This window comes from Haemorhous mexicanus, chromosome 1 (genome assembly GCF_027477595.1).
Source record: "Haemorhous mexicanus isolate bHaeMex1 chromosome 1, bHaeMex1.pri, whole genome shotgun sequence".
Lineage (NCBI taxonomy): Eukaryota > Metazoa > Chordata > Aves > Passeriformes > Fringillidae > Haemorhous > Haemorhous mexicanus.
The window spans coordinates 73,895,099-73,909,855 of record NC_082341.1 but is presented as its reverse complement, the minus strand read 5'-3'; the positions used below and the strand labels follow the sequence as shown (position 1 = coordinate 73,909,855).

General features: G+C 39.9%; 2 protein-coding genes across 3 annotated transcripts in view; one reads left to right on the top strand and one right to left on the bottom strand.

The window, feature by feature from the left end:
• The window catches only part of DROSHA (drosha ribonuclease III), a 69,844-nt gene extending 68,872 nt beyond the window's left edge, over positions 1-972 (bottom strand). The window contains exon 1 of one of the 2 annotated variants that reach the window (XM_059854315.1): positions 906-972. The gene's annotated coding sequence lies outside the window, so the exon portion shown is untranslated. The remainder of the gene's footprint in view (positions 1-905) is intronic. The other variant, XM_059854308.1, reaches the window with a different exon arrangement.
• Positions 968-14,466, top strand: C1H5orf22 (chromosome 1 C5orf22 homolog). Its single transcript, XM_059854330.1, has 9 exons — positions 968-1,111; positions 3,540-3,685; positions 5,558-5,707; positions 7,650-8,109; positions 8,725-8,787; positions 9,794-9,915; positions 10,793-10,859; positions 11,414-11,553; positions 12,755-14,466. The coding sequence occupies exons 1-9, from the start codon at positions 1,025-1,027 to the stop codon at positions 12,885-12,887; spliced, it is 1,368 nt and encodes a 455-aa protein (XP_059710313.1). The 5' UTR covers positions 968-1,024; the 3' UTR covers positions 12,888-14,466.
• The last annotated feature ends 291 nt before the right edge of the window (positions 14,467-14,757 follow it).

The window sequence follows — 14,757 nt, the reverse complement described above, 5'->3', positions numbered from 1 at the left end:
AAAGATTCAAAAAGACAAGAAACTATTTTACATGCCCAAATTATTTTAAAGCTCCCTCTGATGCAAACGCAAGTCACATTAAACTTTCATTTAAAGTTAACTAAGTTCGAAAACACTGAAAAGGACAACCTCTCCTTCCCCTGACACCTAAAGAGGAATTTTATTGCACTGACGGGAGCCATTCCCTTCTAAAGCAGCACTGGTCCCCTAAAAAACACTGAATAAACTCGCCTCTCCCTGCAGATGCACTGCTGACAGCAACGGGGCACTGACAGATGGAGAAGAGAGCACTGAGAGGTGACATCATCAATGTCTCTAAGTGTCTAAGAGAGGTACCAAAGAGGAGGGAGGCAGGCTCTTCTCGGCGGTGCCATACAACAGCACGGGAGTGAATGGGCAGAAACTGATGCACAGGAAATTCCACCTGAACATGAGGAAGAACTTCTTTAAGTGTGCGGGTGCCCGCGCACCGAACGGATTCCACAGAGAGGCAGCAGAGTTTCCCTCACTGGAGATATTCAAGAACTGTCTGGACACAATCCTGTGCCATGTGCTCTGGAATGACCCTGCTGGAGCAGGAATATTGAACCAGATGACCCACTGTGGTCCCTTCCAACCTGACCCATCCAGTGCCACCCAGCCTCACCCCACCGCCGCCCCCCGACGGCCCGGGGGGCGGGGGCACGGAGCCGCTGAGCCACCCCCGGCCGGGCCCCGCTTCCCGCTCCCCGCTCCGGGCTCTGCTCGGCCGCACGGCCCCGCCAGCCCCGCCGCGCTCCCGACGCCGGGACCCGCGCCCCCGCCACGCCCCGGCCGCGCCCCCTGCGGAGCCCCGCGAGCAGCGCGGAGCGGCCCAGAGGCGGCCCCGCAGCCCCTCGGCGGGCAGCCCGGCACGCCGAGCCCACCTGGCGCCCTCGCCGCCGCCGCCGAGGCCAGCGCCGCCCGCAGCGCCCCGGCTCCGGAACAGGAAAGCGGTGGGAGGCGCTGCGGGCGGAAGCGCCGCCCGCCCGAGGGGAGCGACGGCATGAGCGGAGCGGAGCCGCGGCCCGGCGGGGCCTCCCGGCGGCATTACCCGGCCCTGCCCGTGTGGGTGGTGGAGGACCACCAGGACGTGAGTACCCCGCGCTGGGCTGCCGGCGGGATGGGGACTCCCTCGGGTGCGGCATGGGGAGGGGTTTCGTTTGTTTCTGTTTGTGTGAGTTTGTTGGTGTGTTTCTGCGCGGCGCGGATGATCGGTGGGGCAGATAGATGATAAGAGAGATGGCCGGTGCGGTCACTGGCGGTCTCCCCGGGAGATGCTCTTGCCCGTCTTGTGTGCGGGTTCTCCGGGCGCTTCCTTGGGAATGGCCCTCTCCTCCTCAGCCGCACACAAACCCTAGAGCTGCCTTCCCTTCCGCTGCTGAGACATCAAAGAACTTCAGCCCCCAGCTGATCTGATTTTCGTTCCCGATTCAGCGACTGAGCTACTTATTGCCATGATCGCATTTTGCCATCTTTTAAAGCAATCATTGCCGAATGCTTTTTTCTTCCTTGTATCAATAATTGCTGCGATTTAAAGGAGATGCCTACGTTACACTGCTGTTATAATTTGCTGGCTATTAGTGGGGTGCTTGGAAATTCAACCCTACCTAGTGTATGACATGTCAGCAGAGGATAAGTAAATATAAATATCCCATCCCAGCTAGATTGACTCCCACTTGATGAGAAGTGTTAAAAATCTGGAGCTTTGCTTTTTTTCGTGGAGTCATTGAAAAAGGGAGTGAAGGAGGAATTGCTTTTGAACTGCTGCATCTGGTTTCTCATGGGGTTTTTTATAATAGCATGAACTGAGGCTTTAATCCTAAAATAACATATTCTTTACTAGAATCTTTGCAAAGGTAAAATATTAGTGTAGTAAAGTTTATTAAAGACAATAATTTGACAAATTTTTAAGTCGCTTAATACAATCCAAGACTCCAATTTCTGCCAAGACTCACTGAATATGTGATGCTGTGATAGCTGGTTTTTCATGGTAGCCAAGGACTTAGAGTGTCACTGTGGTAGGAATTCTGACATAATGCCTCTTAATGATCCTTCTTTATTTAGTCTCTATATTTCTGTTTTTAATTAGCCTAAAGTTCTATTAATACTATATCTTTAATTTAAAATGTTTTCAATGTAGGAATGTGGGTGAATTGGTCTATCTTGCATAAAACGTAAGTGGCTTTTTGTCCCAAAGTGTAAGAACTTCACAGAAAATTTTATATCAGCCTTGCTGACAGTGATGTTCCTCCCAAGCAAGTTGTCAGTAGCTGCATCATGTACTAATTAATACTAACAACTGTCAATAAGGAAATTTTGTTTGTAATCCAAATCAGGAGAACATGCAAGGTTAGAGAATGTAGTCTCTCTTGTCTCTTGCAATTGGTAGTTGCACTTACCTGAGGTGAAGCTTCAATTTTAATTGAAAATACTGTAGGTTGTTTAGTAGGCCAGATTGCTTCTTTTTTACGAAGAAGTAAAAGCCATGGGTCAGGGAACCATGATGGTTTTAGTTTTGTTTTATCTACTATTGCAATAATATACATATGTTTTACAGTTATACCTATGCAGTATGCAGGGTTTGTCATCTTAATTAGTTTTATGCCAAAAAAAGTAGCTCAGTTGCTGTTGTAATGCAGAGGTCACACATAATCTTTTTTGCATCTTACACTCTTCACATTCCCTGTATAATAGGGCTGTGCTTCACAATCCTTGTTGGATTTGCTCTGGTAGCCAAGGCAGTTGATGCCTTCTAACTGTGGAAGAGACTCTGTGTAGTGCAACTCCAAGAGGAATCAGCCATCAGTTTTCTCATTTTTACCACCCTACGTTATTGCAGTTCAGTGGTTTGCTGTGCTGTAAATTGGTGGGTTGCCTCATCCATTTTTCACACTTGTGAGTGAAGAACTTCAGCAGGGAATAAAGTTGGGCAGTTGAGAAAGGTAGTCTCTATTGCGAACAGTCATGGAGGGATTAGGAATTAATTCTTCAAGAGGAATAGATTTAATGGTCAGCTAAAATTTAAACCATGGTGGGGTCAGTTTTCAATCTGTATCAGTTAACTTATAAGGAGCAAACTCTTTTTATTTCAATAGCACCAGTGCATGGTGAGGAAGCCTTATATCATGGAGAAAGAAGGCAATGATCTGCAGAAGAGGAAAGGCATTCCTGGGTCTTAGTTGTAAATTGAAAAAAACTCCTCAAACTTCTAGGAATTGAGTTGAATGGCTAGTGAGAAGAGCTACTGCAAACAAGACTTCCTATAAAGAGGGAAAAAGGGTGTAAAGCTGTGACTCTTCAGCAGTTTTTCATCTGGAACTCTTGGGCTTATAATGATTACTGTTCATGAATTGTCTTGCCACTGGAGTTATTTCCCCTTTGTATTGTTTTCTGTCTCCTCCTCCCTCTAATCCAAATTCTAAAGGAATAAAAGTGGTACTGGTGGTTTTGCTGCTAAAGCTGTTGCATTTTTCAGCCCACAGGCTGTCATTAAAATGTTTTTATTTGTGTTGCTTTAGGTGCTGCCTTTCATCTATCGTGCCATTGGTTCAAAGCATCTTCCTGCCAGTAACATCAGTTTTGTTCATCTTGATTCCCATCCAGACCTTCTTATTCCTGTGAATATGCCTGCGGACACCGTGTTTGACAAAGAAGCTCTTTTTAGGTATGTCATGGGTACTGCTTCAGAGTAGACTTTAATTCTAATTCTTGCTGCCTTTGGTTCACAGTGAATATTGCTGTGACTGCGTAGGAAGGATGAACAAAAGAGATATAAGTCAGATTCAAGTTGTATCTTCTGTCTTTTCACTTTTGCTGAAACTTTATTTTTTCATGGCAAAAGTTACCTTGCATATCAAGCTGGTTAAGATGTATGAGTTTGCTTTGTGTATTGGCTCAATAGTGTATGATGGTATTATCCCAAGTGGTTCCTCTGGGTAACAGGAAAGCACTCTGCATGGATGCTTTGTCTGAAAAGCTGTAGTTATAAAACAGCAACAACAGTTCTCTCGTCACACTGAAAAACTGACTTTGAGATTGAAATAGCACATCCTTTGTTGGCATGGTGAATATGTGAAGTAGAGCGAGATGTTCCTATTACAATCATAAAGACCACTATTTTCCCCCACCTTCTAAGGTAGGTAGGTAATAAGCTGCTATGATCTCTGCTGTTGTCTCGCTCTTCTCTTTTAAAATAAATAAATATTTATTTTAAAATAAATATTTTAAAATAAAATTTTAAAATAAATAAACAGTATTTAAAATACTGTTTGCTTCAGTATAATGGTGACTTACAGCAATTACAAGCTGATGCATTTGGTGTACTTGAATTGCCTTAGCCGGAGTCAATATTTTGTTCTCTTTATTGGATGACTAAAAGGTTTTGTGGACTCTCACAAAATCATTGAATGCTTTGGGTTGGAAGGAACCTTAAAGATCATCTAGTTCCAATTCCCCCTCCATGAGCAGGGACACTTTCCACTAGACCAGGTTGCTTAGGTCCCCATCCCACCTGGCCTTGAACAATTGTGGCCATGGGTCGCCTACAACTGCTTGGACAGCCCATGTGGTGTGTCTCACCACACTCACAGTGAAGAATTTCTTCCTATTATCTAATCTAAACACACACTCTGTCAGTTCAAACCCTTGTCCTGTCCCTGCATGCCCTTTAAAAAGTCCCTCTCCAGCTTTCTTGTAATGCCTTTTGAGGTATTGGAAGGTACTATAAGGTCTCTGTGCAGCCTCCAGGCTGAACAACCCCAACTCTCTCAACCTGTCCTCATAGGAGAGGTATTCCAGCCCTCTGATCATCTTGGTGGCCTTCTCTGGACCATGAACAGGTCCATGTAATTGTTATGTGGGGAGCCCAGAGCTGGATGCAGCAGTGCAGATGTGTGGTTTCACAAGAGCAGAATAGGGGGGAAGAATCCCCTCCTGTGACCTGCTCATCATGCTTCTTTTGCAGCAGCCCAGGATACAGTTGGCATCATACACCTAAAAAAATAGGGTCTTGATAATGAGGAAAGATGCTAATCCTGTGGAAGTAGATTCACTCACTTTAATTATTGGGATGGTATTTAAAATACACTTGGAGCAGTTTACAATAAAGCACTCTCATGAGGTCAGTTTGAAGTTATTTACAACAATGTTGATGATGTTCCTTGCACTTTCATCTGTCTGATGTATCAAGAGGTAAAGGGCACAGAATCACAGAATCAGTAAGGTTGAAAAGGCCTCTAAGATTACCGAGTCCAGCCATTAACCTAACACTGCCAGGTCCACCACTAAGGAGTTTATAATCAAAGCTACGAGTGAAGCCAATTCCACTCTACATCCAAACTTTTTTTATACCTATTACAGACATTCTTGGTTTGTCTTATGGGTAAAGATTTCCCTCTCTTTGTTTCTTTGTTGATGTTACCCTTACATGGAGTACTAGTTTTAGGTGATTTGCATGGGAGCCTTGTGGTGTTCTTGACCATTTTTATTTATAGGGAAAGTAACATTGCTATCTTCTGTCTTTCTCTACTGATTACAGTGAATTAAGTATTGAAAACTGGATTATGCCTGCTGTTTATGCTGGCCATATTTCTCAAGTACTGTGGCTTCACCCACGCTGGGCTCAGCAGATCTCGGAAGGGAAACACAGTTTTCTAGTTGGGAAAGATGTATCAACAACAACGATCAGGTAAATTGTCTTTTGACATTTACTAGTAATATAAAAGCCATCTCTGTAGCTTTTCATTGGATTTTTTTGTTTGTTTTCTTGGATAAAGATGAACATTTAATTTGTATTTTTAATTTCCTTAGAACCTAATGCAGTTACACTTGTATCATTTTAGACGTTGGTCTAACTAGTAAAATTGTTATTTGGTATCAGCCATGACTTTTTCTAGTGTGGGGTGGGTTTTTTCGTTTGTTTGGAGTTTTTTTGGTTTTTTGAAGTTAATTTAGTTAAGCGCTGAAACAGGCATTCAGGTAGTGAATTCCCCAGCTTTTGACAAAGGACAATTCACCTGAGCAGCCTCATCTAGCTTTGAAGTCAGTTCTGCTTTGATCAGATGATTGACTAGAAACTTCCAGTTGTCTCTTTGAATCTTAATTATTCTGTGATTCAAGTTTGAATCAGAGCCCCTCATCATTCTGCAGGATGCAGTCCATAATGATTTTGCATTCACCATATTCACAGTGTTGTGATTTTGTGCAGCTTTAGGGGATATTTGCAAATCATGTCTCTTGTGAGCATAGCAAAATAAATCTTGTGAAGCAAGTTTAACAGAAAACAGCAGAGAAATGCTTTGTTTTACCACCTTAAATAAAACACTTAAAGCTCTACAATTCTGAATCTGAACCCTAAAGGGAACCTAAATGTTTTTTCTAAAAAAACTAGTGCTTTCTGTTACATTTAATCAGCCAATATATAGGAATAATTCACGATGGTCAAATAGCTTTCTCACTGGTGGCCTTAGCAGGCATGAAAACAGCATTTCAGACTTCCTTTTGAAGACTGTTGGGTACATTTTCTTCAGGTTCTAGGCTTGCCAAAACCATGAATGAAGAAAGGGAAAGAGTCCTTATAAATACAACTGTCTAGAAGTTTTGATGAGAAGAGATGGATAGGCAACAGATACAGCCTCACGATTAGTGGACACTAAAGTACTATGAGCTCATGGTGAACCCTGCAGAATTTCTGAGATGTGCTGTGATTGCCTAGTCAACAAGATGGGGTTGTAATCCAGCCCCTGACCTTGACAAACTGAGGGTGATCCATCCACAAGACACTGGGGAACTGAACTTCAAATTTCTCCTGCTTAGGAAATGATTTATCTTTGTGGTTGATTGATGGTGATACCCTGTATTCAAATAAGGCCTTACCACAAGCGAGCAGTTCACACTTCTTATTCTTATTTGTAATTTGAGTTTATGATGATTAGGGCTTAATGTACTGCAATACAGGTTGAAAATTCTGTTCTTTAAATTTTCACTGTAAGCAGAAGTTTTAGTGTTGCTTTTGGTTGGTTAGTTGTTTTGTGGATTTTTTAAAGTGGATTCAATTGATAGTTAGCTATTTATCCTCTAGTTACCATGTTTATCACTTAGGGAATGTGTTTGGGATAAAAAAAAGTTAAATTCTGCTTATGAATTTATAATATTGTACTTACACTAAGTCAATATTTATGCATTTCAGGGCACTTCACAAACCCAACTATCATAATTTTCTCCGAAAATTATAATACCAAGACAAAATATCCATAAGTTTGCAATCTTATGTGCCATAGTATTGATAATATCTTGTCAGTTCTGGATGTTGTCTTTAAAGTGCAATTCAATTTCAAATTAATCTTAGTAGCACGTAATGCATTATCTTTTTCTTATCCATTAAAACCTTATAGGGCTATCATAATAAATATAGAGTGAATTTTAATATATTCCACAATAAATAAGTAGAAATAACTTTAATATAATTTAAACTCGAGGATTAAAATAAATAATTTTGTCTACACAGTTTTATTGCTTTTATTAGCCATCATGCATCTATTCATTCTTCTGTGGATCCCTAAAGTATAAAATGCTTTTTCCTAAGCTCTTTGCTAAGATGTGTATTAACTGGGAGTTATTGTCAATTGTAGGGTTACAGGCACGGATAATTACTTCTTAAGTGATGGTCTTTATGTTCCTGCTGATCAGCTAGAAAACCAGAAGCCTTTAAATTTGCACGTCATTCTCATCAGTCCTACTGAATCATCAAACAGCCATGAAGGAAGTGGCGAAGTAGCATCTGCTAAAAGACTGAAGCTAAATACAGATGACACAGCAAGTGCCACTTCTGCCTCTTCAGTGGCTCCTGCTGACTTTGATCACATCATCCCGAGTGTGAAGGAAAAGGAAATACAAAATGCAGGTGCCCTTAATGGGGCAGAAACTTTCGCAGAGGGCTCAGCTTCAAGCTGTCTTAAAAACAGTGAATGCCCAATAAGGGACATTGCTAAAGATGTCCTCCAAGTACTCCAGAAGGGGGATGCATATGTTTTGGACATCGACTTAGATTTTTTTTCAGTTAAAAATCCATTTAAAGAAATGTACACACAGGTAAGTATGGAAATTGAGTTGCCTTGTATCCCTCACAGAAGAGTCCCAGCCTTAATATTTATGTCTATGGATAAACTCTCATCTAAGCTAAATTAGCAGATTAGCTGACCATGGTTAATGATTCATGGTAATATTTTAAAGAGATATTTCCATTTTAAAGAAATATTTCTACGGGAGTGTATGTGCTAAAAAATTTCAGCCACCAAATAAGGGGAGTTTCTTACATTTGGTATCAGTACTGAGTGTATGTTCAAGCTCAGGGGTATACTCAACTTCTGCTTTTTACTTGGGACATAAAAGCTATGGTTGGGTTTCCAGAGATTACCTTCCAAATATACCTGCAGCAAGATTCATCGGGGGAGATGAGAGCCTTTATTGTCTTTTTACCCTCTCTAACCTGTGCTTAGAAAGCCATGATGGTATCAGGAGACTGCCTTTCAAAAGGCACAGTTGTTTTGATTGTCCAAAGAGTGGTAGCTTGTCCTGATGAGAGGCTGTTATGCTCATTATTGTCTGCCATACTAGAGTAGGGAAATGATCTTTTTGAAGGCTTTGAGGATTGGGTTTCTCATTTGAAGAGTCATTTTCTTCCTCTTTTTTTTTTCTTTTTCAAAGACAGAATATGAGCTTTTGCAAGAGTTGTACAATTTCAAGAAGCCACATAAAAATGCAACAGAGGTATGATGCTTCCTTGTGGACAGTATGAAGGAATGATTCTTTTTATTTACCCAATGAAAATGAGTTACGACAACAGGAAGGAACCTATCAAAGGTGCTTAATGAAGTGGTCTCACATTAAGCTGTGCAGCTGAATGCTAATCAGCAGCATCTTAGATTTTTTTTTTCTATTAAGTGTTTTGATTAAACATGTGAATTGCATAAATATTTAGTATGAGTGTAAGAAAGTGTTTCTGTAAATAAAATGGTAATTGGCATGGAAGGAATGAAAACCTAGTAAGTCACCAGCAAACTTGTTCTTTTTGTGGTTTAAGAGGGCTTAGGTTTGGTGGGGTGTTTCTTTTTTGGTTTTTTTGGTGGCTGGTTCTTTTTTCTTTTTGTTTATTCCTCCCTCCAGGCTCTCCCATTCCCTTGTTGCTCTTGATAGTCAGAGCTGTGATGAATGTGTAATTGGTATTTTACCTTTTTGTTCAGATGTGGAAAGGATGGTGTTATGGTATTTGCAGTACTTTAGGTACTGCCAAAAGGTACTGTAATGTACTTTTCATTTTATGTGCTGTGTGCTTCAAAAACATGGAAATACGGGCTTTCAGAATGTCATCTGAACACTAATACAGAGACATTCAACACATTTAATTGTCACAAATAAATGAAACCTAATTAATATGTGTGAATAAAGAAATAAAGATATGTTGAATATTGGCAGATTGATTTTTATATTTCTTAGTTAATCAGGAATAAAAACAGGTACAGATTTAAAAGGTGGCTTTTTAAAATTTGTAATGGGAAAACCAGAACAAAGTGAGAGTATTTATTCTGAAAGTTTAACAGTTTCTGCAGGCATTTGTTATGATCCTCTTGAAAAGATGTGCTGTAGGACTGAATTGGTTGTTTCTGATTCCCCACCTCCAGTAGATCAGTCATTACAGAAATTAAATCATAGGATAAGTCATGATGTTCTTACCTCTTTTTTTTCCTAACATACTTTTGTGTATGCTTATTTAAAGGAAGACTTGCTGGATTGTGTTGAAAACCGTGTTCATCAGCTGGAAGACCTGGAAGCAGCATTTGCGGATTTGTGTGACAGTGATGACGAAGAAACCCTACAGAAATGGGCTTCATATCCTGGGTAGGAGGTTTCTAAAAGGCCTAAATTGCAAATAGAAGTTTGAGAACTGATTAGCCAGCATTTTAATTACAGAAAAGGATAGGATCTATGCAAGTACACACTTTTTCCTTTAGTTCTAGAGGAAAAAGAGACAAAACAAAAGGAAAGGGAGTCTGCTGTCTTCAGCACTACTGTAAGCTTTGGAAGTTCAGTCTTGTACAGCTTCATGCAAGTTTTGTTATCTATGGATGGAGGCATATTTGGTGACTAAAATTTGGTTATCAGTGTGTAGCGCAGCTCTCAAAAAAGGCAACAAACCAAGGAGGACATGGAGAAGCAGTTCTTTGGTGCTCCCAAAGGTTCTGCTTTCTTTGGAAAAATGGAAGTTAATGGAGCTGTACCTAAGCAACAGTCTCCACTAAACATCTGAACTGTGTCACTCTCGTTTTAAGCTAGATGTTTTCACATGAAAGGTTTTCAGGTGAAAAGAGACAGGGAGAGTCTGAGCTTTTCCTTGACAGGAAAATCACTCATTTTCCACATCAAATGCAGCAGTTACTGTATGACCCCTGTAGCAATGACAAGAAGTATTTCCAAAAAGTTCATATGACTTTTGAGCTGCAACAGCTTCTCTGCAGATATACCCTAAAAGATGCACAAGGAAGACTTGCCAGAGGCAGGTATAAATATAGGGCCTTTATAAGAAAGACCTGGTGAAACAGTACGATAATACTGACAATTTCCATTTTTGCAGGTGCAAGGTTTCCTTTTCAAATTTCCTAGGCCATCATTTCTACTTCCCTCTTTTTTCCTCGACTTTTTTTTTTTCCTAATTATTTAAGGTATATAAATGTTTCCAACTGCTTGTAATAAAATTTTGGTTTTGTTTTAACTCCAGAATGAAGCCACTTGTTCAATTAGTTCACAGTTTGAAAACCAGGATGGAAAGCCCAGACTATGAAATGGTAGGTGTCAAAAAGCAAAAAGCAGACAGATGTCAAAAGCGTAGCTTCAACAGAGAGGGAGAGAGTCATACTTCCTTTCAGACTTGCTTCTTGATTCAGGACTTCCTGCGATTTTGGTAATTTTCCTCAGGTTTTATGTCTTAGACCAGCTTTTCCTTTCAAAGCTGCTAAAATTCTAGTCTGCTCGTCTGTCTATATTTAGGCAACTTTAGTGTGATCTCCCAGGACTGTGATGTCTTTGGCTGCATCCTGTGAACGGAGGCTAAATTTCACCGGTCTGTTGGTCTCCTTTGTAGAACTTAAAATAAGGTACCTTTTTATAACGTATCAGAGCTGTATCATCTTCAAGGACTGCAGCATACTATGAATTCATAAGAAGAGGTACAGGGTACTGGAGATAACAAAATAATCCATACAATCTCCAGAATTTTACTTGTTTAAGAGGTGCAAGTTACCAGATGGGCTAGGAATGGTATCCTAAAGACTTTCTACATGCATAAGCTGTATCTATAATTCATCAACAGAAATTAAATCTCTTTTTAATTTACCCACAGGTCCATCAAGCTGGTCTGACCTGTGATTATGTGGAGCTTCCTCACCATGTTAGCACTGAAGATGAGATTGAAGGCCTCATACAATCCATTAAAGTTCTACTGACAGATCTGCCCAAGCCCATACTGGTGACAGTTGCTCGGTAAGACTGTTCAGATACTTTCACTTAATGTCCAGACTGTGCTTATGAAGATAAATGATCCTGTCAATATAGCACTAGTCCTGTCTTAAGGTCTGTTAAAGTGGAAGCCTTACAGTGCTTCAGCACAGGTTATGTAAAGCCTGTGATGAGGCCTTATTTATGTTGGGATTGATAGCTGTCACTGGAGTTCATACATCTCTACTTGAGCTAATTAGAGCAAAGCTGGCTTGGGCTGAAATCCCACCTTCCTTACTTTCTTGCTCTAGGGTTCATTGGACTACAGATAGGATTTCTTTTTTCAGTGAAACTTTTGCTGGAACAAGTTTTCGTCTAGTAGACTGAAAGGCGTTTATATTCTTCAAAGTTCTAGTAAAACTTTATTATGGGTTAAAAGTTAGGCTTCCAAGCCTGTAAGGGTTTTATTTAGAATAACAGAGTGAAGTTTGAGGCCAGGGACCTGGGAGAACCAAAGAAATGGCCTGAAAAAAATCTAATTTGAAGACCACAGTGTACCTCTTGACAAATTATTGCAATTTAATCAGTCGGAAATACAAATTGTGCTCTTAAAGTGCCAGCAACAATAGCAGAAGCTGATATGAAACTGGTTTTGACAACAAGAACTAGTATGGCTAATGCCTGCAATAAAATAAAACTCTATTCCCTGGGCCAATTGCAGAGTTATTATCCACTGCTGTGGAGAAACCAGAATCATCTCTGTAAATCTTAACAGATAAAAAATTCAGGAACCCAGTTTTTACTAGTATCTCTTTGAAGTTCATTAATAGACACTGTAAAAAATGCTATATGCCAGGTATGGTGAAGATGTTTTTCAAGTTTTCCTGCCTACTTTACCTACAGTAGCATTTCAATTTTTCAATCTAAATTTTTCATGTGTCCTTTAATTAGATAATTTGCTTGACCTTTGACTGCCAGTGTGTTCTGTACCAGATTCAGGAACAGAGTAGAACAGGAAAAATTAGATTGTGCTCCTGATCTGCTGCAGACTTTCTATTAAACTTAAAATGTAGTGATAAGAAGCATAGCACTATGCTTGGAAGGGATACTGGGAGGCAAAACTTGCCACAATTTGAAAGAGGCTTCAGCCCAGCCACGGAGCATTGCAGGAGTACACACTGTGGTTATGGTTGTAATATCTGTTGCTTCTTTTCTTTTGGTTTTTTTTTTTTTTTTTTCTTTATAGATCAAGTTTGGATGACTACTGCCCTTCAGAGCAGGTTGACATCATTCAAGAGAAGGTTCTCGATTTACTGCGTTCAGTGTATGGCACACTGGATGTGCACTTAGATTACTCAAGCACTTCGTCTTCTTCGTGACCTTTCCTCATCTGTTGCTGTCTAATGCAGAGGATTAATTTAAGTTGTTCATTAGCTGTGATTGCAAGGGAAAGACTGCTGTTATTTCAGCAGGTGGCACTAGAACCCAAGCTGACCCATCTAGGGTTTGAGTTGCATTGCTTTCTCCACCTCAGCTGTATCTGAACTGTTACCTGCTTGGCTTTGTTCAGATTAGTGCTGTAATTCTTATTTTTACTGTCTTGTTTCTTAAAATTGGTGCAAGAGAAACGAGTTTTTGTCTATAAATTGGGGGGTTTTGTCCCATTTCTTTATGTCTGTAAAAAAAAAAAATATATACATATATATAATTTCTTAAAATGGTTTTCTATTATGTATGTTTTTTGTAATTTGGTAACAGATTTGCTCCTGAGTTGTAATATGTCTTTTATAAACTGGTCTTAAAAATGCCCTTAAAACTGTTGGTCTATATTGTGATCTTTTCTATCTGTTGTGCTGAGATGACCTTCTTATTTCTCTAGAGCAGCTCATGGCTTCTACCCCATCCACAGAATATCATTTATGTTTATTTTCTGTTTCGCTAATGTCTTATTTTGCCTTAGGGTATTTTATTGGTGGCTTAGATAATATCCCAAATGTACAGACATTGGGCTTGGTATTTTCACTTTCACATTATTTTGAGGATAAAAAGTATGCATGCATATGCATGCTTTTGTGTTTTAAATCCTGTAAGGAATTTATGGCTTCTTCAGAAACAAAGATTTTGCTTCACTGAAGTCAGGAGCAAAACATTCTGTACCAGGTTTTCACTCATTTCAGTATTGCTATTTAGGAAATAACAGTTTTAGAACTACTTAATTTAGAAATTAATACAGCTGCAGAGAAAACTGGCACTTTCAGAGGAAAAAACCCCACAGGATTTATTGGGAGTGAAACTGAAACAGGAAAGGAAATGCTACCTAGAATATGGCCTTTTATTATGAATAAATTTTGCTTCTAATTTCTTCTAAAATAACAGAGTTCATTTGCTAACTTTACTCTTTGCTTTACAGAGATTTTGTGCACTTTTAGAGTTTTTTACTACTTCTGTTGTTGGTCAAAATGACTATATTGTAGATTGTAAATATATCATTCATTTAAAATATTTGTTCTAGTAGAATAAATTCCATGACCGTGGATCCGTTTTATTTGTGGTTTTGTGATGTGTCTGTCACAAGGAGCCTTGGAGCCAATATCAACAGCCATACATCCCATACAGCAATGAAGTACAGTCAGATTTTGTGCTGCTTGTGAAAGGATTGCGTTTTTTTCAAGTTAAAGATCCCTCCTGCTGGGCTTTTCATAAGGTTGTAGAAAACAAAAAACCCATGTGGGGCATGGCTGAGCCCCTCCTGTGTGGGCAGGTGAGAACCCATTTTCCTTGGGGAAAGCCTGGGCAAGGGAGGGCAAAATGCTGCCTGCCAGCCAGGGCTGAGGGATCCAAGTGGGGGAACCTTTAGTATGGACCAAACCCAGCAGTGCCTGCATCTCTGCCTGGATGCTGCTCTGGGGTGCCTTGTTTAGTGAGGTAATGAAATTAAACTTATTTCTTTGCATTTTATCTGTGGTCTTGTGTTGTTCCTGTGCACTGCCTATGCTGGTTCATGCACACATGTTTACCACAGTTTTACAGAATCAAGATAGCATCCTGAATTGTCTATTTGTTTTCCAAGTTAATTAAGAAATCTTCCTTTCAAGCATAGTTTTTGTTTATGAATGTCAAATTGTTATCATCTGAAATCTCTGACTAACACAGGCTCTGTATATGCCGTAAAATCCCAGTCTTGCATAATAACAAAGACATTAATTTCTACATTAAGGACATTTGCAAGGTTGTTTTTTACTTTGGTGA